The sequence below is a fragment of the Schistocerca nitens genome, chromosome 2 (assembly GCF_023898315.1).
Source record: "Schistocerca nitens isolate TAMUIC-IGC-003100 chromosome 2, iqSchNite1.1, whole genome shotgun sequence".
NCBI lineage: Eukaryota > Metazoa > Arthropoda > Insecta > Orthoptera > Acrididae > Schistocerca > Schistocerca nitens.
In genome coordinates, this window is record NC_064615.1 from 1,189,893,259 (window position 1) to 1,189,918,015 (window position 24,757).

At 40.7% G+C, this 24,757-nt stretch overlaps 1 protein-coding gene across 2 annotated transcripts in view; it reads right to left on the bottom strand.

Moving 5' to 3' along the window:
• LOC126237527 (phospholipid-transporting ATPase ABCA3) overlaps nucleotides 1–24,757 on the bottom strand; it is a 707,258-nt gene that overhangs the window by 515,630 nt on the left and 166,871 nt on the right. For both annotated transcript variants that reach the window (XM_049947708.1, XM_049947709.1), the window contains exon 6: nucleotides 4,349–4,599. In XM_049947708.1, the coding sequence (XP_049803665.1) occupies nucleotides 4,349–4,599 (251 nt within the window). The remainder of the gene's footprint in view (nucleotides 1–4,348; nucleotides 4,600–24,757) is intronic.

Here is a 24,757-nt window from a genome sequence, read left to right on the forward strand (position 1 = left end):
AAGCCGACTGCCAAATGATCCTGCTGCTGCCAGTACTGTATTTACTCGAATCTAAGCCACACTCGAATCTAAGCTGCACCTGAAAAATGAGACTCGAAATCGAGGAAAAAAATTTTTCCCGAATCTAAGCCGCACCTGAAATTCGAGACTCGAAATTCAAAGCGAGAGAAAAGTTTTAGGCCGCACATCCAAATCGAAACAAAGTTGGTCCATTTTAATACAATTTAGGTCGAATGAATGACGATACAGCTACAGTAGTTTGGTTCGAGTTTTAAGCTTAGCAGTTAAGCTTTACCATGTAGCCACTGCTATGCCTCAGGTGCTCTGTCCGTATTTATACGGGTACCATTCCTTTATCACGTGCTTCGTCTGGTTTGAATTGATTGCTTATTTTTCTTTGATCTGGTAAGTGCCATTCTCTTTGTTATAGGTGTTTACGTCGCTCTAAGCTGAAAATGCATTACTGTACTGTGTCATGCATTGTTTGTCACATTCTGATAAAGAGTGTTTACGACCTGCCGCCGTTCGCGGCATGGCTTGCTTTTGTGCGCGCAACCGCCGCTTTTTTTTAAAAAAAGGAATCGTCTCATTAGCGAAACAATGGCAAGAGACTGCTTGCTATTTGCTGTTACTTACACTGCTGCTTTCTTTGATAATGATCAACAAGAACCAAATAATAGACTGCGTATGATAGAAGATTTTCTGAACGATAATTTAGCGAAAATTTTTCTCCGGTTGAAAATCTTTGCAGACGCCTCTGTAGTACATAACATTCTGTACAGAAATTAGTCATCTTAGATTTAAAAATCTTGTTAATTGCCGTGCTTCATTTCTGACTGTATCACTATTAGGCTTAAGAACAATACGAATATAAACATGACATGATATATATATTATTCCGCATTTGCTGTTGTCCCATTCTAGTTTCGTAGTTTATTAGGCAGACAGGATTTAAATGAGATAGCAGCAAACACGAAAGAATACATGGTAAAATGTTTATATTGGTATTATTCTTATGGTGAAGAGAATACTACATGTGATTCACAATTCATAAAGTTCTTATTAGCAACGATCTCTTGTCCCAGGTAGGAAAAACTTCAGAACATAGAGTTGGCCATATTGACAAACATCCCAAACAATCTTGCCAGTCGGATTTTCGTAGTGCGCTGAAATGGTGCTACATTCGAAGATGAACAATATGGAATTTGTATTTACTTCGTTGGATAATGTATAAAAATGCAGTGGTCAAAACTTGGAGCGGTGAGAAAAAGCTCGTCTTCCACCTTTTCTTTTTTTTTTTTTAGTTTACTGACGCAGATGTTTTGTCGCCAGTATTTATCTTTGTGCCTGCAAAGTATACCTGTGTAGCGCTACATAATTCGATGGCAGAAGTTAGTTGTGGAGGCACCTACTGACATTTTTCAGAACTGCCGCTTACTTTGCACTCGATTCTAAGCCGCAGGCGGGTTTCTGGATTACAAAAACCGGAAAAAAAGTGCGGCTTAGATTCGAGTAAATACGGTATACGTTGTACATACCGAGTGGCGGTAGGTGAACACACACATATAAAGAAAGGTTTTACATATGCAAGCTTTAGCAGCCAGTGGCTTCTTCTTCTGGCGGAAGGGTTGAAGAGGAAGGAAGAGGGGTGAAGGAAAAGAACTGGGCAGGTTTAGGAAAAGAGGTAGAGTTCAGAAAAGTCACCCAGAAACCCGGATCAGGGGTGTCTTTTCTGAACTCCTCCCGTTTTCTTAAACCTCTCCAGTTTTTCTCCTTCACCTCTTCCTTCCTCTTCAACCCTTCTGCTGTAAGAAGTGCCACAGATCTGAAAGCTTGCATACATAAAACCTTTCTTGATAAGTGTGTTCTCCTACCACTGCTTGGTAGGTAGATTTTTTATTTATCCAAAAAACTTATACAACCGTAATGTGAAATACCTTGCTTGTGAAAACTGACACATGAATGTTACACAAACAAAAATGTAAAACACAAGGTATACAAAGAGATGGTAGAAACATTTCTAGATTGTCTTTCAATTATGGACCACAGTGTTATAAAAACTAAGCTACAAAATATGAGGTGATGTTTCAGAAAAAAATGTTCATTTGTATGTGTATGTGTCTTTATAACAACTGAAGGTTAATCTGCCTTTGCAACTACAATACAAAAAGCAACAGTGCCAAACTAGGGAATACCTAAAAGACATGCAAGCAGATGGTATTTCCTGAGGTGGGTGAAATCTGGACATAACATAGCATAAGTAACATCTACAACTTTTGTAACAAACTTTATTAGATGCAGAAAGCAAGCCAGATTGTAAAAATGTTTCATTGTATACCACTGAAGATATTTTATGTCAATAAAACAAATGCATTTAGTGACAAAAATATGCATTTTCTTGTAGTTGCAAAGATGGATTTAAAATAATAATTTCATAAATAACTTCAGAAAGATGTAGGCATCTTGAAACAAGTGAGCACCAATAGAATTTTGATTATACTATGTTCATTATTGTAGGCTATTACCTGTTGTGCTGTGTCCATTTCTTTCGAGAAAAATACGAGTCGATAATACACAAACTGCCAGTGACTGCCACAATTTAGTTCCTGATGTCATCCATACTTTCTCTCAAGTATATAAACTACTTTCAAAGAGTGAAAATGTACTACAATAAATAAAACGCCTATAAAACACCAAAACTCCTGAAATCCGTTGCCCTCTACCTCAAGCCTGTCCAGAGTGCGCAACAGTCCTAGGTCCACGGATAAATCCTAAAAATCCACTGATTGACACCACACACAAATGGACCCAGCCTGTGGGCAGATTGCAGAGACCAGATCCAATGGGCCCATTCATCAGCAAACCCACGACTAAAATCCAGAAAGAGCTTCCTCAGATCTATAGAGGCTCTAGCTGGGACACCACAGTAATGCCAAATTGAACTATGGTGTGCAAGGCTTACCGGTACTGTGGGACGGATTACACCAAGCGAAAGACTACCACCTGGCTACACAGAGAATTGGAATACGTGGAGATCCCTCAACAGACTACGCTCGGGTCTCACGAAATGTAAGAGCAATTTGACTAAATGGGGTTTCCTAGAGGAGCCGCCACTCTGTGAGTGTGCAGCAACGCAGACGACCCTCTACCTGCTCCAGTGTACCCAATGTCCAGCAACATGCACAACAGAAGACCTGGTACACGCAACGCCAAATGCAATATTGGTCGCTAACTTCTGGGCAGCAAAAAATAAATAAGTGTCTTGTAAATATATATACACACGACATGTAAATTCTGTACATTATTTTATACATTGTAAATGCTTCTCACATGAATAACATGACATACTGCAGCAATGGCCCACGATTCTGGTCCGTCTCACAAATCTTCTTGTGTGTGGCCAGCTATTCGTGCCCATATTCACTAGTAACCAAAAGCATATTGACAAACAGAGACTGTGGTTATCAATCCATGCCACAGATACCTTGTGTGAAGACTCAAGAGAACCACTCCATGCTTAGGAAAGAGGCTGGGAGGGGAGAACTGGTAGGAAGTACAGCATAGGAATGGGGCGTACAACACCCAGCAGCTAGTGACAATGAGTAGCCTCTCCATAAGCAAACAATTTCTTCTGTTCAGCAAAAAACAAGATTTTTTAGTGTTTATTTCAAATTTCCATGGCATTTCCCTGACATGTCTGAAATACCCTGATATGCAGAACTTGTGGCAACCTTGTGTTTATATCTCTGCTGAGATACAAGGCTGGGGATTAGCTGACTATGAAATTCTGTTAGAAGCATTACCATTATCATGAGTCTGCAAGAATTTGTTCTCGCTCTTGCCTGCCAAGTATATCCACAATTCTTCCTTTTTGTACCCACAACAGCATGTAATTTTCTTTGCAAAAATAAAATGTGTTCTGCCTATGTAGAACAAAGCTGCAACCCTGAAGAATAATCAAAGTAAAAGTGAAAATTGCTACAGAAAAGAGCATCAGCAAATGCATACAAAACTATAAGTCGACTGAATCTTAGACACATATGGGGAAATCAGGTGGTGAAAACATGGTTATGCATGTTTCCGTGTCCACAGCAGCGAGACCTCAACAAAACTGCATCTAGACTCTTCCTCAGCAGCCAGGAGTTAGAAGAGGAGTATAAATAAAAACAATGACAATACTGGTGGAAAGGAATGCCAGCATATTAAAACGTTCCTATATCGCCTGGCACTAGGAGCAACCCAATGTGTACACACATCTACAGCAGCCAAAAGATTAAAACACACAATGTCAACATTTTTTATCCCTGTAGTTATCCCTACATTTAGTTATTTTATTTTTATATAATACCTTCATTTGGTTTTCCTTTTCTGTTGTGACAAATTTAATGGTGCTAATACAAGTGTAGACAAAACTTGACATGATGATGAGAGGCACAAACTGGGCCATTGCCACCAGCATGGGATCATCGATGTACGGTATATAGGGATATCGCTGTAGCCTCACTTCTGGCAGATCTTCCCAGCTCATATTAGAAACGTACTGTATTATAGATGCAGAGACTGCATACTGAAGTTTAATAAATCCTTGGGAACAGTAGTCTGAAAAAGAAAGAAAGTTTAGAAATACATGATTTCATGTAATCTTCTTATGTATATCAAATGAGAAGGAACAATGGATACAAATGAAACAGAATAGGAGTCACCTGAGTACATGCATAAATCACTGATTTAAAGTACAGGAGATAATTTACTAGAGATACATACACTGTGTCAAATAAAGAACAAAAATCTTAATCTACAAAAATCATTACAAATTTGTTTCATTACTCTACAAATACATCTTCATCGCCATTTAAAAATTCCATGAGTAAATAATAAAATTTTTGTACTAGGATGGCATATAATATTATCTTCATACTTGAAAGTTTTCATTATCAATTTATTATAAATTTTTATAGTCATGTATTGAAGAGTCTGAGAGCAGAGTTTCAGTTTAAAATGAGATGCCATTATGATATTATCTTTGTTTCTTGAAAATGCTTTTTATACATAATTCTGGACTGGTATGGATAAAGACAAACAGTTCATAAATGTAAATATATGGAATAGTTAAAATATTTAGATACCTGAGTAAAGGTTAGCATGACTCTCTAGATTTGATATTACACACATTTCTAATAACAGGTTTTTAAATTAGTAACATTCTATTTACATGACTTGCATTCCCTAAAAACATTATTCCGTATCTTTCAGTAACTTCAAAGTATCTGTGATTAACTTCAAAGCAGCTGTGGTGAACAACTTTCCTAGGTTCAATGTCACTTGCGTAAGGCAATATTGTCACTACAAATGCAAGACCATTTAGTTTGTTTGCTAAATAGCTATATGTGAAGATCAGGATAATTTTTTTCCTAGAAACATCCTCAGGACTCTGACAGATTCTGCTTCCCTAAGTTGCTGGCTTTTATGGGTAATGCAGAACCCACTTCATTTTGTTGTTCACTTTTAAATTGTCTAAGCCTTTTTTTTTTCATGTTAAGTATTCGTCCAATGCTCTAAACTCATTAGGATGTCAATGTCTCTTTGGGGAATTTGTTCTGTGGTCACACTTTCAATGAGTACAGATGCGTCATCTGCAAATAAAACTGGATGGGATGTTATATTTAGAGATAAATCATTTACATCAAATAAAAACAGGATTAGGCCTAAGGTGGAACTTTGTCCAACTCCCTCAGAAATAATTTTCCAATCTGAGAAACAATTTCCTGTATCTGATGTTACAACTATCCTTTGCTTTCCGTCTGTTAATTTTAAACCATAAGCACTGTCGTTTACTCTGCATCTTTCTAATTTACGTAACAGTAGAGAGTGTTTTACACAGTCAAAAGCCTTCGTGAGATCACAGAAAATTCCTGTGATTTTTTGGGATTTGTCCAGAGATAAGCAAATTTTCTCAATAAATTTGTTGATGGTACATATCATACTATATTAGATTTTGCCGTGAAATTTTGGATCTGTTTTGCAACAACTTTTTCAAATACTTCTGAAAATATTGAGAGAAGACTTACTGGTCGGTAGTTTCCTACATCTTCTTTTGAGCCATTCTTAGACCACCTAGGGAAGCATCCTTGTTCACACGACTGATTTATTATTTCTGATAGGGGTCCTCTTATTATACTAGAAACTGTTTTAATTACTCTGGTTGGCAGTTCATTCCATTCAGTCAAATTTTTATTTTTAAGGAAGAATACTACTTTTTCTACATCTTCAGTTGTAATTCATTCAAACTGAGTTATAACTTGCGTGTTATCCTGACTGAAATAAGGTGTGACTATATAGAGGATACCTCATACACTGAATTGAATAAAAAAAATCTTGAAAAGAATAGTTTCTGAGTGTCAACAAGCATAAGTAATCAGAGTCTCGTTGCTGAAATAATGTAATTCCTTCTTCCACCACACTGAATAATGAGAATTATTTGAAGCTTCAATTATTATTTTTTCCATTAACTATCAATAGCAAATTTACCTTTTATTTCAAATAAATGGGCAAAAATGACAGAATCAACTAAACACCATGTCAATAAAACAGACCGTGATAAAATCTGAAACTGAGAGGCCTCTTGCTTTATAGAGGAGAAACATGTTCATTAGGAACAGAAACACAATTTCATGTTCTACATTAACAACCAAAAGGTTTGTATTCTAACAGAATACTGCAAAGCAACCTTTCCCTTTACTTTCACCCTTTTCACCTTATGCCTTCACTTGTGTCAACCACACCGTGGTAAAAGAAGGGATTGAGGCAGGGAGTGAATCCTTTTAGAAGGCGAAGGACAGGTGACGGGAGGGAAGAGAGGTAGATAAAGCATTGTGACACGGTGACCACCTACTCAATAGTGTGGAAATTTGATGCAGTGGGGATTCTGCTCAGTGCAGATCTGACAAGTCCACAGATGTATGCGGCAAGAGATGTCACCAGACGGGTTGAGCAATTCCCACAAATTATGAGCTGATGGTTTTTCACAGAGAAGGCAACTGATGGATACACTGTGTTACAGCAGCTCCACATTCGACAGTGTGCACTGAATGGTGTGTTCTGAAATACTTGGGACTGCAAAAGCAACATATTCTGTCATCAGATCTGCCACAGATTGCCACCTATACTGCTTTACAGAATGGACAAACTTCTGACATCCACATTCTGTTATGAGGAATGAACGTCTGACAACTTGTCTACTTGTGATTTCACTGTCCTTCAACAATTTTCTATAGATGCTCATGACTTTAGTACATGAACAGTCATCAGCTTTGCTGTGTCTGAAATACTTGCACCCAGTTAGCAGACCTTTGTGAAAGTTGCTCACATCTGCGGATTTCCCAGTTTGCAGCCCCTATCGTCACTAGAATAATTCCCCATTCCAGTCTGCTCTATTTATATACTTTGCTTATATGCGTTACATGTCTGCAATGCCACTAGGCAGCACTCATCACAGTGAGCTGTGACTGTGATGTTCCCCTTACTGGTTTTCCATTTGGTTCCATTTAGTGTGGAGTCTCCTATCTTGACGTGCTGCAATATTATTCTGTAAAAGGATAGTGCCAAAATGATGTAGACAACACAGCAGTGGAGTTTAAAGTGGCCTCTCCCACTTTATTAGCATTATAATGCTTTTGGACGGCCAGTTGCAGTTGTACAGTACATTGTTTAAACAGGCATAGAGAAGTGCACCTCTTCCTAAGTCAATAAATCCAAAAGAGCAATAATTTTGGAATTAATTGGTGGTACAGCATTTGTTGAACTTCACAATGGCATGACTTGCAGTGACAGAAATATAAATCACAGTGCACATGATATAATTCATAATAAAGTCACCAGAAATAATCACAGTATCTGTGAGACTGATGAGCTGCGTTAGCATAATGGTTAAAGTGTTTGGCTGCTAAGCGAGAAATTCCGAGTTCAAACCTTGTTCTGTGTTCCTCCCCCCATGTACCACGGACCTTGCCATTGGTGGGGAGGCTTGCATGCCACAGCGATACATATGGCCGTACCACAACGGAGGTGCAACCACAACGAAGGGGTATCTCTTGAGAGGCCAGACAAACGTGTGGTTCCTGAAGAGAGGCAGCAGCCTTTTCAGTAGTTGCAGGGGCAAGAGTCTGGATGATTCACTGATCTAGCCTTGTAACACTAACCAAAATGGCCTTGCTGTGCTGGTACTGCGAACGGCTGAAAGCAAGGGGAAACTACAGCCGTAATTTTTCCCGAGGGCATGGAGCTTTACTGTATGATTAAATGATGATGGCGTCCTCTCGGGTAAAATATTCCGGAGGTAAAATAGTCCCCCATTTGGATCTCCGAGCGGGGACTACTCAAGAGGACGTTCTTACCAGGAGAAAGAACACTGGCATTCTACAGATCGGAGCATGGAATGTCAGATCCCTTAATCGAGCAGGTAGGTTAGAAAATTTAAAAAGGGAAATGGATAGGTTGAAGTTAGATATAGTGGCAATTAGTGAAGTTTGATGGCGGGAGGAACAAGACTTTTGATCAGGTGAATACAGGGTTATAAATACAAAATCAAATAGGGGTAATGCAGGAGTAGGTTTAATAATGAATAAAAAAATATGTGTGCGGGTAAGCTGCTACAAACAGCATAGTGAACGCATTATTGTGGCCAAGATAGACACGAAGCCCATGCCTACTGCAGTAGTACAAGTTTATATACCAACTAGCTCTGCAGATGACGAAGAAATTGAAGAAATGTATGAGGAGATAAAAGAAATTATTCAAACAGTGAAGCGAGATGAAAATTTAATAGTCATGGGTGACTGGAATTCGGTATTAGGAAAAGGAAGAGAAGGAAATGTAGTAGGTGATTATGGATTGGGGGGAAGAAATGAAAGAGAAAGCTGTCTGGTAGAATTTTGCACAGAGCATAACTTAATCATAGCTAACACCTGGTTCAAGAATCACAAAAGAAGGTTGTATACATGGAAGAAGCCTGGAGATACTGACAGGTTTCAGATAGATTATATAATGGTAAGACAGAGATTTAGGAACCAGGTTTTAAATTGTAAGACATTTCCAGGGCCAGATGTGGACTCTGACCACGATCTATTGGTTATGAACTGTAGATTAAAACTGAAGAAACTGCAAAAAGATGGGAATTTAAGGAGATGGGACCTGGATAAACTGATTAAACCAGAGGTTGTACAGAGTTTCAGGGAGAGTATGATGGAAAAATTGACAGGAATGGGGGAAAGAAATACAGTAGAAGAAGAATGGATAGCTTTGAGGGTGGAAGTAGTGAAGGCAGCAGAGGATCAAGTAGGTAAAAAGACGAGCGGTGGTAGAAATCCTTGGGTAACAGAAGAAATATTGAATTTAATTGATGAAAGGAGAAAATATAAAAATGCAATAAATGAAGCAGGCAAAAAGGAATACAAACGTCTCAAAAATGAGATTGACAGGAAGGGCAAAATGGCTAAGCAGGGATGGCTAGAGGACAAATGTAAGGATGTAGAGGCTTATCTCACTAGGGGTAAGATAGATACTGCCTACAGGAAAATTAAAGAGACCTTTGGAGAAAAGAGAACCACTTGTATGAATATCAAGAGCTCAGATGGAAACCCAGTTCTAAGCAAAGAAGGGAAAGCAGAAAGGTGGAAGGAGTATATAGAGGGTCTATACAAGGGAATGTACTTGAGGACAGTATTATGGAAATGGAAGAGGATGTAGATGAAGATGAAATGGGAGATACGATACTGCATGAAGAGTTTGACAGAGCACTGAAAGACCTGAGTCGGAACAAGGCCCCGGGAGTAGACAACATTCCATTAGAACTACTGACCGCCTTGGGAGAGCCAGTCCTGACAAAACTCTACCATCTGGTGAGCGAGATGTATGAGACAGGCGAAATTTCCTCAGACTTCAAGAAGAATATAATAATTCCAATCCCAAAGAAGGCAGGTGTTGACAGATGCGAAAATTAAGTGTAAGTTTCATATCAACACACACTCCACTGCAGATTGAAAATTTCATTCTGGGAGCAGAAAGAAGGTCACAAAAGAATCACATTAAGATGGCTTCAATGTTATCAAACAGAAGCAGAACTGTTTCTGATAAGGACTGTTGTACTTCATGAAACCTGGATGCAAGATTTTGAGCCAGAACTGAAGTCTCAGCCATCACAATGGAAAAATCCCAACTTACACAACTGTCAAAATTCCACTGCCAACAATCAAAGGTGAAACAGATCTTTCCATATGACATGAATGAAGTCACATCTATAGATAGAGTGTTGCACGGGACATTTGCAGTTAACAGACACATGCTACAAGCTGTTTCTGCAAATATTTTGCACCCAAAAATTCGTCAAAGAAGGCCTGAGATGTTTGCAGGTGGTGTCCGTATTTTGGACAATAATGCAAGACTGCACATTGCCCTACCAGTGAGAGAAATGCTCAACAAATATGGATCGAAAATATTTCTCCACCAACTGTACAGTCCTGATATGAGCCCACCAGGCTTTGATTTCTTTCCCAAATTGAAGGAAGAATTCAGCAGAAAACCTTTTGGTACAATAGATGAAGATTCCAGTGAGATAAGCCCAGTAGTCAGACAGCCCAACAATGGAGGTGCCCTATCCAAAATACAGAAGTTGCCAAAAGACTGGGAAGGCTTCATAAGCAAAAATGGAAATTATTATTAAGGCCTGTAAAGGTACTTCGTAAAATAAATTAATTTTTTCAGTTCCATCTTACAGTGCCCAGGACTTTTGAAATGACCCTTGTATTATCTCTAACAGTTTGGATATAATCAAATGCAATGAGGACAGTATACACAACGTGACAACCTAGTGAAGAGATTTCATTAATACAAATAGATTTTTATGTACTATATTGATATAACATTATATTCATACACATACGAATAATACTCATACATCTACATGTGATGTTCTTTGAGGAAACAAAATTTTGGTCCTTTCAATGGTGTAAAAAATTGCATTACATCTACATCTATGCTGGATATGTCAAGCATGTTCTAAACTGGACAAAAGATGTGGAAAATCAGTTGTTCAAGAGTAGAGTTCATTTTCGCTAAATATGTGTAAGCTGACCAGATTTGTTTTTAACTAAGAGAATATTAAAGTAACAGTAATTAAGCCTGACAATGCATATCATTAGACAAACAGAATTCCGGCATGTTACTGTTCAAACTGGTTATCTACATTTACGTCCACATCTGGAGAGCCTAGCAGAAGGGGCTTCCTCCACTGCCACATGTTACTTTTTCCCATTCCATTATCTCATTGAACACAGGAAGAATGATTCCATAAATGCCTTATCTTTGCTGTAATTAATCACAGCTTGTCTTCCATGCTGCTACTAACAGCTTAACTTTTCCCCATGAAGGTATCTGCTCATACGATGCAGACTTCCATGGCTGGTGCTTGCATCCCTGGAGTTCTTTTTTTTTTTTTTTTTTTTTTGTGCCTTCCTGAATATGCTCACACATTTTATGAACAGTATTTCACTACAGATAACTGCATATTCAAAAAGTCAGATGTTGCTATTAATACTGTTCGCTACATCATTAATATACAACATGAATAGCAAGGATCCCAAAACACTTCTCAGGAGAACTCCTAAAGTTACTTCTATGCCTTTCTCCCACCAAGATAAAATGTCATATCCTCCCCAGTGAAGAATTCTTAGTCCGGAAACAAATTTTATTTGATACTCTATGTGACTGAATTGTCTTTAAAAGGGTTGGCGCGGGAGCTTTTTGGAAGTTAAGAAATACTGCACCTACTCAATTACCTCGATCCATGGCTTTCAGGATATCAAGTGAGAAAGCACTGTTGGGTTTCCCATAATCGATGTTCTTGGAATATGTGCCGGTTGTCATGGATAAGGTCATTTGTTCGAGATACCTCATCATGTTTGGGCTCTGAATATGTTCTGAGGCTCTATGAACAGATGAATGTCAAGGGTACCGGATAGCAGTTTTGTGGTTCACTTCTGCCAGACTTATTGTGCTACAGCAGACTATGGTATATTCATACCATACGACTCTTTAGTGAAGCTGCATTATCAGCACCACAAATGTACAAATGGAGCTTTTCTCCCCACCATTCAGAGCAGGGCTTTAGAACTGGAAGAGAGACAGTGCTTTGATCTACAAGGAAAAAATTGTAAGTCACAGGGTGTTTGGAAGCATGGTAGGTACAAAGGATCTTGGTACAAAGGATCTGGTAAAGCTGTACATGAGATCAAGCACAAATCAGCCTTTGGGTATGTGGGGAACGCAGAATGCATGTTATTTCACAGAAACTGCTATTTTGAACAATACAGTGTTACAGTAACTTGAATTCATTCTCATTTAATTGTAATTCTCAATTTAAGGCTCATCTGACAATGCCTGATCCAGGTTGGTCCACGTGAAATTAACCAATAGTCTGATATATGACATCTCAGATTTTGGTAGGTTTTTGTACTTTCACAGTGCTAGTTGTTCGCAAGCAAAACCCCAAATTAGAGTTTTTGGACATTTCACTTTTGAGTTATTAATTTTTTTTCAAATTTTGGAAATTTTGCAATGTTTTGAAATCTTAAAATCAACAAATATCAAAAACTGTTTGACCTACAGATTTACAAATTTGCACCATTTTATTTAGTTTCTTCTTGTTGTTGTTGTTGTCTTCAGTCCTGAGACTGGTTTGATGCAGCTCTCCATGCCACTCTATCCTGTGCAAGCTTCTTCATCTCCCAGTACTTACTGCAACCTACATCCTTCTGAATCTGCTTAGTGTACTCATCTCTTGGTCTCCCTCTACGATTTTTCCCCCAAGCTGCCCTCCAATGCTAAATTTGTGATCCCTTGATGCCTCAGAACATGTCCTACCAATCGGTCCCTTCTTCTTGTCATTGTGCCACAAACTCCTCTTCTCCCCAATTCTATTCAATACCTCCTCGTTAGTTATGTGATCTACCCATCTAATCGTCAGCATTCTTCTGTAGCACCACATTTCGAAAGCTTCTATTCTCTTCTTGTCCAAACTATTTATCGTCCATGTTTCACTTCCATACATGGCTACACTCCATGCAAATACTTAAAGAAACGACTTCCTGACACTTAAATCTATACTCGATGTTAACAAATTTCTCTTCTTCAGAAACGCTTTCCTTGCCATTGCCAGTCTACATTTTATATCCTCTCTACTTCGACCATCATCGGTTATTTTGCTCCCCAAATAGCAAAACTAGGTTGTCACGTTGTGTCTCATTTCCTAATCTAATACCCTCAACATCACCCGACTTAATTCGACTACATTCCATTATCCTCATTTTGCTATTGTTGTTGTTCATCTTATATCCTCCTTTCAAGACACTGTCCATTCCGTTAAACTGCTCTACCAAGTCCTTTGCTGTGTCTGACAGAATTACAATGTCATCGGCAAACCTCAAAGTTTTTATTTCTTCTCCATGGACTTTAATACCTACTCCAAATTTTTCTTTTGTTTCCTTTACTGCTTGTTCAATATACAGATTGAATAACATCCAGGACAGGCTACAACCCTGTCTCACTCCCTTCCCTACCGCTGCTGCCCTTTCATGCCCCTCGAATCTTATAACTGCCATCTGGTATCTGTACAAATTGTAAATAGCCTTTCGCTCCCTGTATTTTGCCCCTGCCACCTTTAGAATTTGAAAGAGAGTATTCCAGTCAACATTGTCAAAAGCTTTCTCTAAGTCTACAAATGCTAGAAATGTAGGTTTGCTTTTCCTTAATCTATTTTCTAAGATAAGTCGTAGGATCAGTATTGCCTCACGTGTTCCAAAATTTCTGTGGAATCCAAACTGATCTTTGCCGAGGTCAGCTTCTACCAGTTTTTCCATTCGTCTGTAAATAATTCGCGTTATTATTTTGCAGCTGTGACTTATTAAATTAATAGTTCAGTAATTTTCAAAACTGTCAACACCTGCTTTCTTTGGGATTGGAATTATTATATACTTACTGAAGTCTGAGGGTATTTTGCCTGTCTCATACATCTTGCTCACCAGATGGTAGAGTTTTGTCAGGACTGGCTCTCCCAAGGCCGTCAGTAGTTCCAGTGGAATGTTGTCTACTGTCGGGGGCCTTGTTTTAACTCAGATCTTTCAGTGCTCTGTCAAACTCTTCACGCAGTATCTTATCTCCCATTTCATCTTCATCTACATCCTCTTCCATTTCCATAATATTGTCCTCAAGTACATCGCTCTTGTATAGACCCTCTATATACTCCTTCCCCCTTTCTGCTTTCCCTTCTTTGCTTAGAACTGGGTTTCCATCTGAGCTCTTGATATTCATGCAAGTGGTTCTCTTTTCTCCAAAGGTCTCTTTAATTTTCCTGTAGGCAGTATCTATCTTACCCCTAGTGAGATAAGCCTCTACATCCTTACATTTGTCCTCTAGCCATCCCTGCTTAGCCATTTTGCACTTCCTGTCGATCTCATTTTTGAGACGTTTGTATTCCTTTTTGCCTGCTTCATTTACTGCATTTTTGTATTTTCTCCTTTCATCAATTAAATTCAATATTTCTTCTGTTACCCAAGGATTTCTACTAGCCCTTGTCTTTTTACCTACTTGATCCTCTGCCACCTTCACTGCTTCATCCCTCAGAGCTACACATTCTTCTTCTACTGTATTTCTTTCCCCCATTCCTGTCAATTGTTCCCTTATGCTGTCCCTGAAACTCTGTACAACCTCTGGTTTAGTCAGTTTATCCAGGTCCCACCTCCTTAAATTCCCACCTTTTTGCAACTTCTTCAGTTTTAATCTACAGTTCATAACCAATAGATTGTGGTCAGAGTCCACATCTGGCCCTGGAAATGTCTTACAATTTAAAACCTGGTTCCTAAATCTCTGTCTTACCATTTTATTATTTGTCTGATACCTTCTATTATCTCCAGGATTCTTCCATGTATACAACATTCTTTTATGATTCTTGAACCAAGTGTTAGCTATGATTAAGTTATGCCCTATGCAAAATTCTACCAGACGGCTTCCTCTTTCCTTCCTCTCCCTCAGTCCATATTCACCCACTATGTTTCCTTCTCTCCCTTTTCCTACTCTCGAATTCCAGTCACCCATGACTATTAAATTTTCGTCTCCCTTCACTACCTGAATAATTTCTTTTATCTCATCATACATTTCTTCAATTTCTTCATCATTTGCAGAGCTAGTTGGCATATAAACTTGTACTACGATAGTAGGCATGGGCTTTGTGTCTATCTTGGCCACAATAATGCGTTCGCTATGCTGTTGATAGTAGCTTACCCGCACTCCTATTTTTTTTATTCATTATTAAACCTACTCCTGCATTACCCCTATTTGATTTTTTATTTATAACCCTGTATTCACCTGACCAAAGTCTTGTTTCTCCTGCCACCGAACTTCACTTATTCCCACTATATCTAACTTCAACCTATCCATTTCCCTTTTTAAATTTTCTAACCTACCTGCCCAATTAAGGGATCTGACATTCCATGCTCTGATCCGTAGAATGCCAGTTTTCTTTCTCCTGGTAAGAACGTCCTCTTGAGTAGTCCCTGCCCGGAGATCCAAATGGGGGACTATTTTACCTCCGGAATATTTTACCCGAGAGGACGCCATCATCATTTAATCATACAGTAAAGCTCCATGCCCTCGGGAAAAATTACGGCTGTAGTTTCCCCTTGCTTTCAGCCGTTCGCAGTACCAGCACAGCAAGGCCGTTTTGGTTAGTGTTACAAGGCTAGATCAGTGAATCATCCAGACTGTTGCCCCTGCAACTACTGAAAAGGCTGCTGCCCCTCTTCAGGAACCACACGTTTGTCTGGACTCTCAAGAGATACCCCTCCGATGTGGTTGCACCTACGGTACGGCTACCTGTATCGTTGAGGCACGCAAGCCTCCCCTCCAACGGCAAGGTCCATGGTTCATGGGGGTAGATTTAGTTTCTTATAAGCTTAAAAATGTGAGCTACTTGATCATATTATTATTATTATTATTATTGGCGATTTCAGCCCAGAAATGGAAGGTGTTAAGCAAATAACTCGATTAATTTTTCTTTGACTTCTTCTTGTTCTTCCAATAGGCTTTCATACTTTCCAAAAAGCCTTGTTTATGGTCATCTGATCACTTTGGTTTTCTTTTGGTTGCTCTAACAAAACTTCCTTTTGTCTTTACGTCCTTTTGAATTTCATCTAGCCAAGGTGTGGAATTCTTAAGTGAGGTTACGTAATCTATTATTCTCTTCAGCAATCATTTTTCAGGTAGTTGGCTGAGATGGCTAAAGAATTTTGTTCACCTTCTCCTAATATCACTTTCAATGTTTGGAAACTTTTCTGTTGTTTTAATTGCTTGTACCCTACAACCGTCTTGGGTATGTCTTCCTCCTAGAATCTTCCTGATGATCTTTCTCTCTTCTTTTTTGATGTCTTCAAGTTGTCAATTTCTGTTAAGGGTTAGTGTTTCACTTGCATAGAGGCTTCCTGGTTTTATGAGAGTATTGTTGTGTCAAATTTTTGCCCCTCTTGACATCAATTTTTTGTTGAAGAGGTTTTGTGTTAATCCTAACACTTTTTTAATTTTTGGAGGCACTGTTGCTGTGAGATTTTTCCAATACTTGGTAGTTTCCCTGAATTCTTCTACTTATTTAAAGTACGGAACACTGTCAATTTTACCATATTTTGTTTTCAAGCTTGAAATTTCTGTTTTTGAACAAAAGCATTTAGTTTTCTCAAAAGAAATTTGTAAACCTACATTTTCTGTGCATTCTTTGAATATTTCAATCTGTTTGACTGCAGTCTGCTCATCCTCTGTTAGTATCGCCAAGTTGTTTGGAAATGCAAGGTATGGTATGTAGAGGTTGTTTTTGGCAATGCCCAGTATGATTAGCTTCCAAACTCCACATTTCTCAAGTTCTTTCTCCCATTCTTCCATACCTTTGTCTAGAACTATGTTGAACAGAATAGGAGAGAGCCCATCACCTTGTCTCACACCTGTTTGAATGTTGAAGGGTTCTGAGATTTCCCCCAAAATTTTACTTTAGATTTTGTGCTATCTAGTGTTTGTTTTGTGATATCTCGTGTATTGGGATCTAATCGCCTCTCTTCTAAAATTTGGAATAGTAAGGGCATGTCTATTGAATCGTATGCTTTTTTGAAATCTACAAATGTGCATACTACAGGTTTTTGTCTGGGAGCTCGCATTTTGAGAATGGTCTTGAAGTAGGAAAGTTGCTCCAGACTTGATCTGTTCGGTCGGGATCTTTCTTAATATTCTGCTACTTTGTGTTCTAATTGCTGTTGTGTTACATTCAAAAGACAAGCTGATAGAATTTTGTAGGTGAATGGTAATACAGAGATCCCCCTATATTTGTTTACATCTGATTTATTACCTTTTTACGCAATGGATGAATCAGAGCAATCTTCCAGTCATCCAGGATTTTCTCGGTTTGCCAGATGTTTCCGATTATTTGAGTAATTTCTTTGAGTATATTTGGGCCGAAATTCTTCAAGAGTTCTACTACAATTCTGTCTTCCCCTGATGCTTTATTGCTTTTAAGTTTCGTGATGTGCAAATAAATTTCTTCTTGTTTTGGTGGTGATGAAACCTGTGGTGAGATTTCTGGCTGCACTTTTGGGAATCTCTCTTTGCGTTCTGGACAATTTAAAAGCTGTGAAAAATATGTGGTGAGTACTTGGCAATTTTCTTTATTTGTCAGGGCCATCTTGTTTTCGAAAGCAAATGTTTTGTGGTGAGTCTTTGATCTGGTTTTCAAAGCTCTTATAGAAATCGTATGTATTGTAGTTTTTGACATTTTCTTCGATGACTACAGTTCACCGACATATTTACGTTTAATTTGTCTTAAAATCTTGGGAGTCTGTTTGCACATTTCAAAAAATTTCTTCTGTGTTTCTTCTGATTTGCTGCAATTATAATTTTGAAATGCCTTTCTTCTTTTTTCTAATTCATTCTCGCATTCTTGATTCCACGAAGGGTGTTTTGGTTTTTTGTGACGAGGGATGACATCTTTTGCTGTTTTGATGATTTTAGTTCGAAATTTCTTCCAATCTTCTGTGTGTTGTTCTTCCCATTTTTCAGTGATTTTGGCGTCTTTGATTTTGTCTAGATCAAAGTTTGGGATCAGTGGTGCTTTTCTTTTTGAATTTTCTCTTGAGTGTGAATTTAATTTTTATTTTGGTTAAATAATTATCCGAATCGATATTTGCACCTCTCCATACTGGCACACCGTGAATTTCTGGTAGTCATATGATATTGCAATAAGATCAATCTGAAATTCTCCCAAATGACGGATGGGTGATCGCCACATTTTTTGTTTTGTTTTTTGGGATGTTTCCAAAGTGAGGTCAGAGGGCCCTGGTAAACGTCCATGAAAAACACATACATATAAAGGCACTTTCAATATTGAGACACTCAGTCAAGCAGGAAAATTACACAGTAAAATTACACAATCTCACAACAGAACTCACGAAGCAGAAAATTCAAACTCTCACATTGCAAAAAACATGCTATACAGATTCAGAAGCAATAGACTAAAATAAATGCAGAATCTTCAAAAGTGGAACAAACAAGAAAACTGGCAAAGGAGCAGCACTCTTTGGAATGGCCTTTATTGTAGACAAAGAAGTGCTGGCCTCATTACACGTGATACCCATCAACAATCGACTAATGATCCTAAGATTCAGACACACAAAGAAAAACTACAGTTTTATTAATGTACATGCACCAACAAATGGTGATAAAGAAAGAGCCTGAAAAAACAGAAAGATTCTGGGAAGAACTTGGAACAGAGATGGCCAAATTTCCCAAATATAATAAATATAATATGAGAATTCTATTCAGTGACTTCAATGCACAAATTGGCAGAGAACACAGATACAAGAAGACATTAGGAAACAATCCAGCACACAAATTTACCAACAGAAATAGCACATGGCTCATTGAATTATGCCAACAAAACAACCTAGTTGATTATATTAATAACATGTTGAATTTTCCCAAACATATTTTTTTTAGTTCTGAAAATTTCAAAACTGTAATGTTACTTTTTTAATTATGTTAATCATGCCTTTTTTGTTAATGGGCATGGCAAATTTCATGATGGTATTCCAATGGGAACATATTAAAATAATTTTTATTTTACTGGTGAGTGCACAGCAGGCCTGTAGGGCTTTGGACTTAGTAATAAGTTGTAATGCAAAATTAAGACTAGCTGTTACCCATGGTTGTGCTCGCATATCAGTAATTTTGTTATCAGAAGTGATGGTCAGTAAGTAAGCTATTGTACGTGCAATAACATTAGCTTCCTTCACGAGTCTGCCTGCTCAGCTAAGCACAGCTCATGACGTGTGCCCTGCTCTCTCCACTCCCAAGCTGTCCCGATGCAACACGAGTTGACACGCTGCTGTCAAACAGAGCATATGGAACGGCACAGGCAGGAGCACGAATCTACACAATGTGCTATTCAAGTAGCTACACTTTAAGCAACATATAAACTGTACAACAGTGTAAAAGTAGGGATTAAAAATGCTGAAGGTTGTATAACCATTGTATTCATTACTCTGAATTGTATCACATAATACAAATTACCCATAAAAGCATTTTTACAAATATGATAAAAATTTAAAGTCAGAGAGTAAATAGCTTCTTCAAAGAGAAAATATTTTTACTTAATTCAGTAATATTCCTCAGATCATTTAAGTATCTTGTACTACACACTTTCTAAAGCAGCCTATGCTCTTCCTCAGGATTCAATCTATCTCACCACCAAATTTCAACAACACTGGTTACGCAGTTTAGTGGTGAAAACGTAGCAGACAGAGTTACTTTTGCATTTATAGTATTAGTGTGGATGAAACTTTCAATTACAACAGCCTCTTTCCATTATTTTATTTTATTTATTTATTTATTTATTTTTTCGTGGTCTGACTCTGATGTAATTAAGGGAATACAGTGCCCTGAGCCATGCTCAAGTTACCCCATGAAAACTCACGTAGTAGTTTTTTGAGATTAGTGTGTTCAAACAGTCCAACAAAAATACACAACAATTTTTACAGATTTATTAGTACAGGATTGTCTTTCCAATGTTAACTATGCAAATATTTTAGCACACATCATAACAACATAATTATTTAATGAAATGATCATATGGCACTGTTGCCCAGGGTTCGGCTGCTGAGTGCAAGTCTTATTTCAGTCAGTGCCACATTGGAAACCTTGCAGCCAATGATGAGGATGAAAATGATGACGAGGTCAACACAACAACCCAGTCCCTGAGTGGAGAAAATCTCCAACCCGGCCAGGAATAGAACCCAGGCCCAGTGCAAGGGAGGCAAGCACATTACCACCCAGCTAAGTAGGCGGACATTTATTTAATTATATTTCAGTTTACAAATACATTAATATTAATCAATATTATTCATCAAACAATGATGTAGCTGTTTTTATCAATGATGATTTATTTGAGTGCCATTAATGAGAAACTTTCTACTTGTGGCGACTATCGACTCTACGAGTGAGATATCTCTGCCATAGCAGGCTCTCTGACCCATGTGGACTTATTGTGCGCCGCCATATTGCTTCCCATTCTGTTGTGTGCTGCCGACTGTATAAGACGTTGTAAATATTCTCGCATAATCAAGTTGTATTAGCGCATGTTAGTGTGTTATTTAATGATCGCCGCCGCTCCGCACATCAGGAATAACCACATTGGTGACCCCGATCTGTTTTAGTTCAATTCGCGAGTGCTATTAACAGTGATTTGTATTGTGCTACGAACAATGTTTCAACAACCATTCAGTCCCTGTGATGCGACTTCTCAGACGCAGTTTTTCAAAGCGGAAAATGAATCCATTCCGGAAATCACGCCGCAGTTTCAGTTCCAAAGTGAACTCCGCTGTCAACCGGATTTTTACCTACGTGGCCCCAAGATGAACCCTACGGTCCCCGCTTGGTCGCCGCACCACGTTCCCGCGCCTACGGCTGCTTCACGACCGTCGGACTGCATTCTGCTTATCGACGCCCCAGCACCTGCCGTTCCTGCTCATCTGCTGCACCCACACAGGACGCCTGCTCCACAGCCGCAGACTACGCGACTCTCCACGGACATCTTACAACCTCTCAGGTATGATGCAGCCGCGTCCCCCGCGCCGCGCGCCATCGCGGCTCCTGTTTGTCTCCCGCACGTTTTCCCGACGGTTTCGTCCATCTCTGCCGCGTCGGTTTCAACCGCGCCCGCTACACTCCCGAACCCGTTGTTAACAGCTCCGGCATGCCTACCGCCCACGCCCGCGGCAGCACTGGCCGCCCCACCCGCGCCGGTCCACAACGTTTTATTGACTTCCGCGCCGGGTTCTTTCGCTTGGCAAACACCGGTTGCGTGCTCACCAGTCCGAACTGCACCTGTTTCCACGGTACTGGAGAGTTTTCCACACCCAACTGTGCCCCCACTAGCCGGGGCCCCAGCAACTGTACCTTCCTACACTATGCAACCGAACTCACATGTCAAGACTGAACTCTCTTCTTGCACTCCTGCTGCTTGTAAATCATGTGGTTTTGTCCCTAATAACCAGATTAGTACAGCTACTGTGTGCCAGTCTCCTGGTGCCTACAATCCCGATTTGGCACCACTCTACACTGCTACACCGTCTGCACCGACCGTTCCTCAGAACCTCGCGCCTAGCAGATTCCCAGAACTGCCAGCCCTACAAACAGAGAACCCTAAGACATGGTTTGCATTAGTGGATAAAATGTTGGACATTCACAGCATGCTAGACGACGGAGCCCGATTTGTGTGCCTTCTTAGTCACCTGCACGATCACACAGATCTTATTAGTGACCTGCTGCTTTCGCCTCCCATGCAGAATAAGTATGAATTTGCTAAAGCTTGTATCATTGAACGCTTATCCCATCCCCCTGCTGAGTCAATCCAACGCATCATCCGTGAGGAACACATCGATGACCGTACCCCATCACAGCTGTGGCGCCACTTACGTGCCCTGGTGGACACAGACTTTCTACCAGACGTCGCACTTTGGACAATTTGGCTGCTTAAACTCCCTTCTGAGCTACAACTGCAGTTATTGTCCCATGTCTCTGAGCCCCTCGAAGCACGCCTGCGCATTGCTGACCGTGCCTATAGTATCATTCAACACCGGTACCTCCAGCATTCGAGTCCGGCATCCGCTGCCTCCACGCATTATGCAGTAACAGAAGCCAAGCCTGGCCGCGGCAGGACACGCACCACGCTGTCAGCGCAAGCAACGGCCCCGCCACCCCGTGGTCGCCCGACTGCACCACCTACTTTTACGTTGCCACCCCAAAGGTCACTGGAGACGGCCGAGCGAGCACCGGAGTACACTCTGGCCGCCTCACCACCCAGCCGTGCTCCTGCACCGCAAGCTGGCTCTCCTTATTGCTGGTTCCACGCTAAATTCGGTGATGTGGCTCGCAACTGCAAGCACCCGTGCGCTTTCCCAAACACTTATGGCGGGCACGTCTAGGCGCCACGTCCCACCGCGCTGCCTCACGGCGCCTACCGGCATCTCGTCCAACTCCTGCTGCTCTGTCTTCTGCTTTGCGCCTCTTCGTCGAGGACACCAACACCGAACTCTGTTTTCTAGTGGACACTGGAGCCGACATTAGTGTTATTCCACTCTCCCTCGCCCCTAACATAGATCCCTTATGTGCACCGCCACTGATAGCTGCTAACAATTCCCCGATTCCGGTGCTAGGTTCCTCACATCTCCTGCTTAAATTTGCCCCAGATCAGGTTTTCGCCTGGACATTTTACGTTGCGGAAGTTGATGCACCTGTACTGGGCCTCGATTTTCTTCATCACTATGCCCTCTCCCCTAATCTGCAAGCCGGCTGTCTGACTCACGTCTCCAGTTCGAGTGTTCCTGGTGTGTCACAACATTCCTCACCTCAGCCCGAAGTTCCTACTGACTGTTCACACTCTGCCCTTTCAGAGTGTATGTCACTTGCTGCAAACCTTTCTTCTGCTCTCTCAGCTTTCTTGCGTACTCAGAATGTCGACCTGCGTGTTCGCATTGACGAAGTCCATGCACAACTGTTGCAGACACAAGAGCAGCTTCTACAACTCCGTACACCCTCTCTTGCAATCGTGGACAAGCCTCAGCAGCCTGGTCATTGTGCCGCAGCTGTGATCCCATTAACGGTTCGGCCAGCCCCTGCCCCTATCCCCCCTGCCCCTACCCCTCCTGCCCCTACCGCCCCTGCTTCCCCCACATTTTTGCGTGCAATTGCCAATGGCACGTGCCACAGAATAAACACAACTGAAGGACCCCCTGTGTGGCATAAGGCGCGCCGCCTAAACACGCAGAAACTCCGCCGTGCTAAAGACATTGTTAAAGATATTTTGGATTCCAACATTCTCCGTCAATCTGATAGTAACTGGTCGTCACCAATCCATCTCGTGCCAAAGAAGGACGGTACTTTCCGCCTCTGTGGTGACTACCGTGCTCTTAACGCACGCACTACCATCGATAACTACCCTATCCCCCACATTCAAGATTTCACCCAGATGTTGCATGGTTCCCAGATCTTCTCCGTTCTCGATTGTAGCAAAGCATATCATCAGATTCCCATGTTCCCCGACGACATCCCCAAGACAGCCATAATCACTCCATTTGGCCTCTTTGAGTACTGTTCCATGCCATATGGTCTCAAAAACGCCGCACAGACATGGCAACGCTTCATCGACGCTCTGTTGTTTGACCTCCCTTTCGCCTATGCCTACTTAGACGATATTTTGATTTTCTCTCCCTCACCTGAGGAACACACTCTCCATCTTTCCAGAGTGCTTGCACTGCTCGCTGCTAATGGAGTGGAGATCAACCACGAGAAGTCTCAGCTTAGCAGTCCTGAGGTCACCTTCTTAGGTCACACAGTCACGGCCGAGGGTGTCTGCCCTACCTCCTCTCGGGTTGAACTCATACTTAGCCTCCCTTCCCCAGAGGACTTCGCTGAACTTCGCCGTTTTCTAGACATGGTGAACTTCTACAGGCGCCACCTGCCCCATGCTGCGTCTATCCAGATCCCTCTGACCGACGCTCTGGCGGGTAAGGATACTAAAGGCAAACGCAAACTCGTCTGGACACTGGAGATGGCCGATTCATTCAAAAATCTCAAAACCGCCCTCTCTAAAGCTGTCACACTCGCTCACCCCACTCCCGATGCACCAATTTCTATTACAGCTGATGCGAGTGACACTGCAATTGGTGCGGTCCTTCTGCAACATGTAGTGGATACCCCCCAACCCCTCCGTTTCTTCTCCAAGAAATTAACCAAATCCCAGTCCAAATGGTCCGCTTTCGACCGTGAACTCCTCGCCTTGTACGAGGCAGTCAAATATTTCAGAGCCGATGTCGAGGGTCGCCCGTTCACGATTTATACAGATCACAGACCCTTGGCAGATGCAATCCGTAACCCCTCACGCGATCTCCCGCCACGACGCTTCCGCCATATGGATTTCATATCCCAATATTCCACTGAAGCACAATATATCTGAGGCGCTGACAATGTAGTCGCTGACTACCTGTCTCGCGTCAACATCATCACTACCCCACTTGACCTTACTGACCTGGCCTGCCGGCAAACTGAAGACCCCGATATTCGTGCCTTGCAACAAGACACTAACTCTTCCCTCAAACTGGAACAACGTGCATTCCCCGGC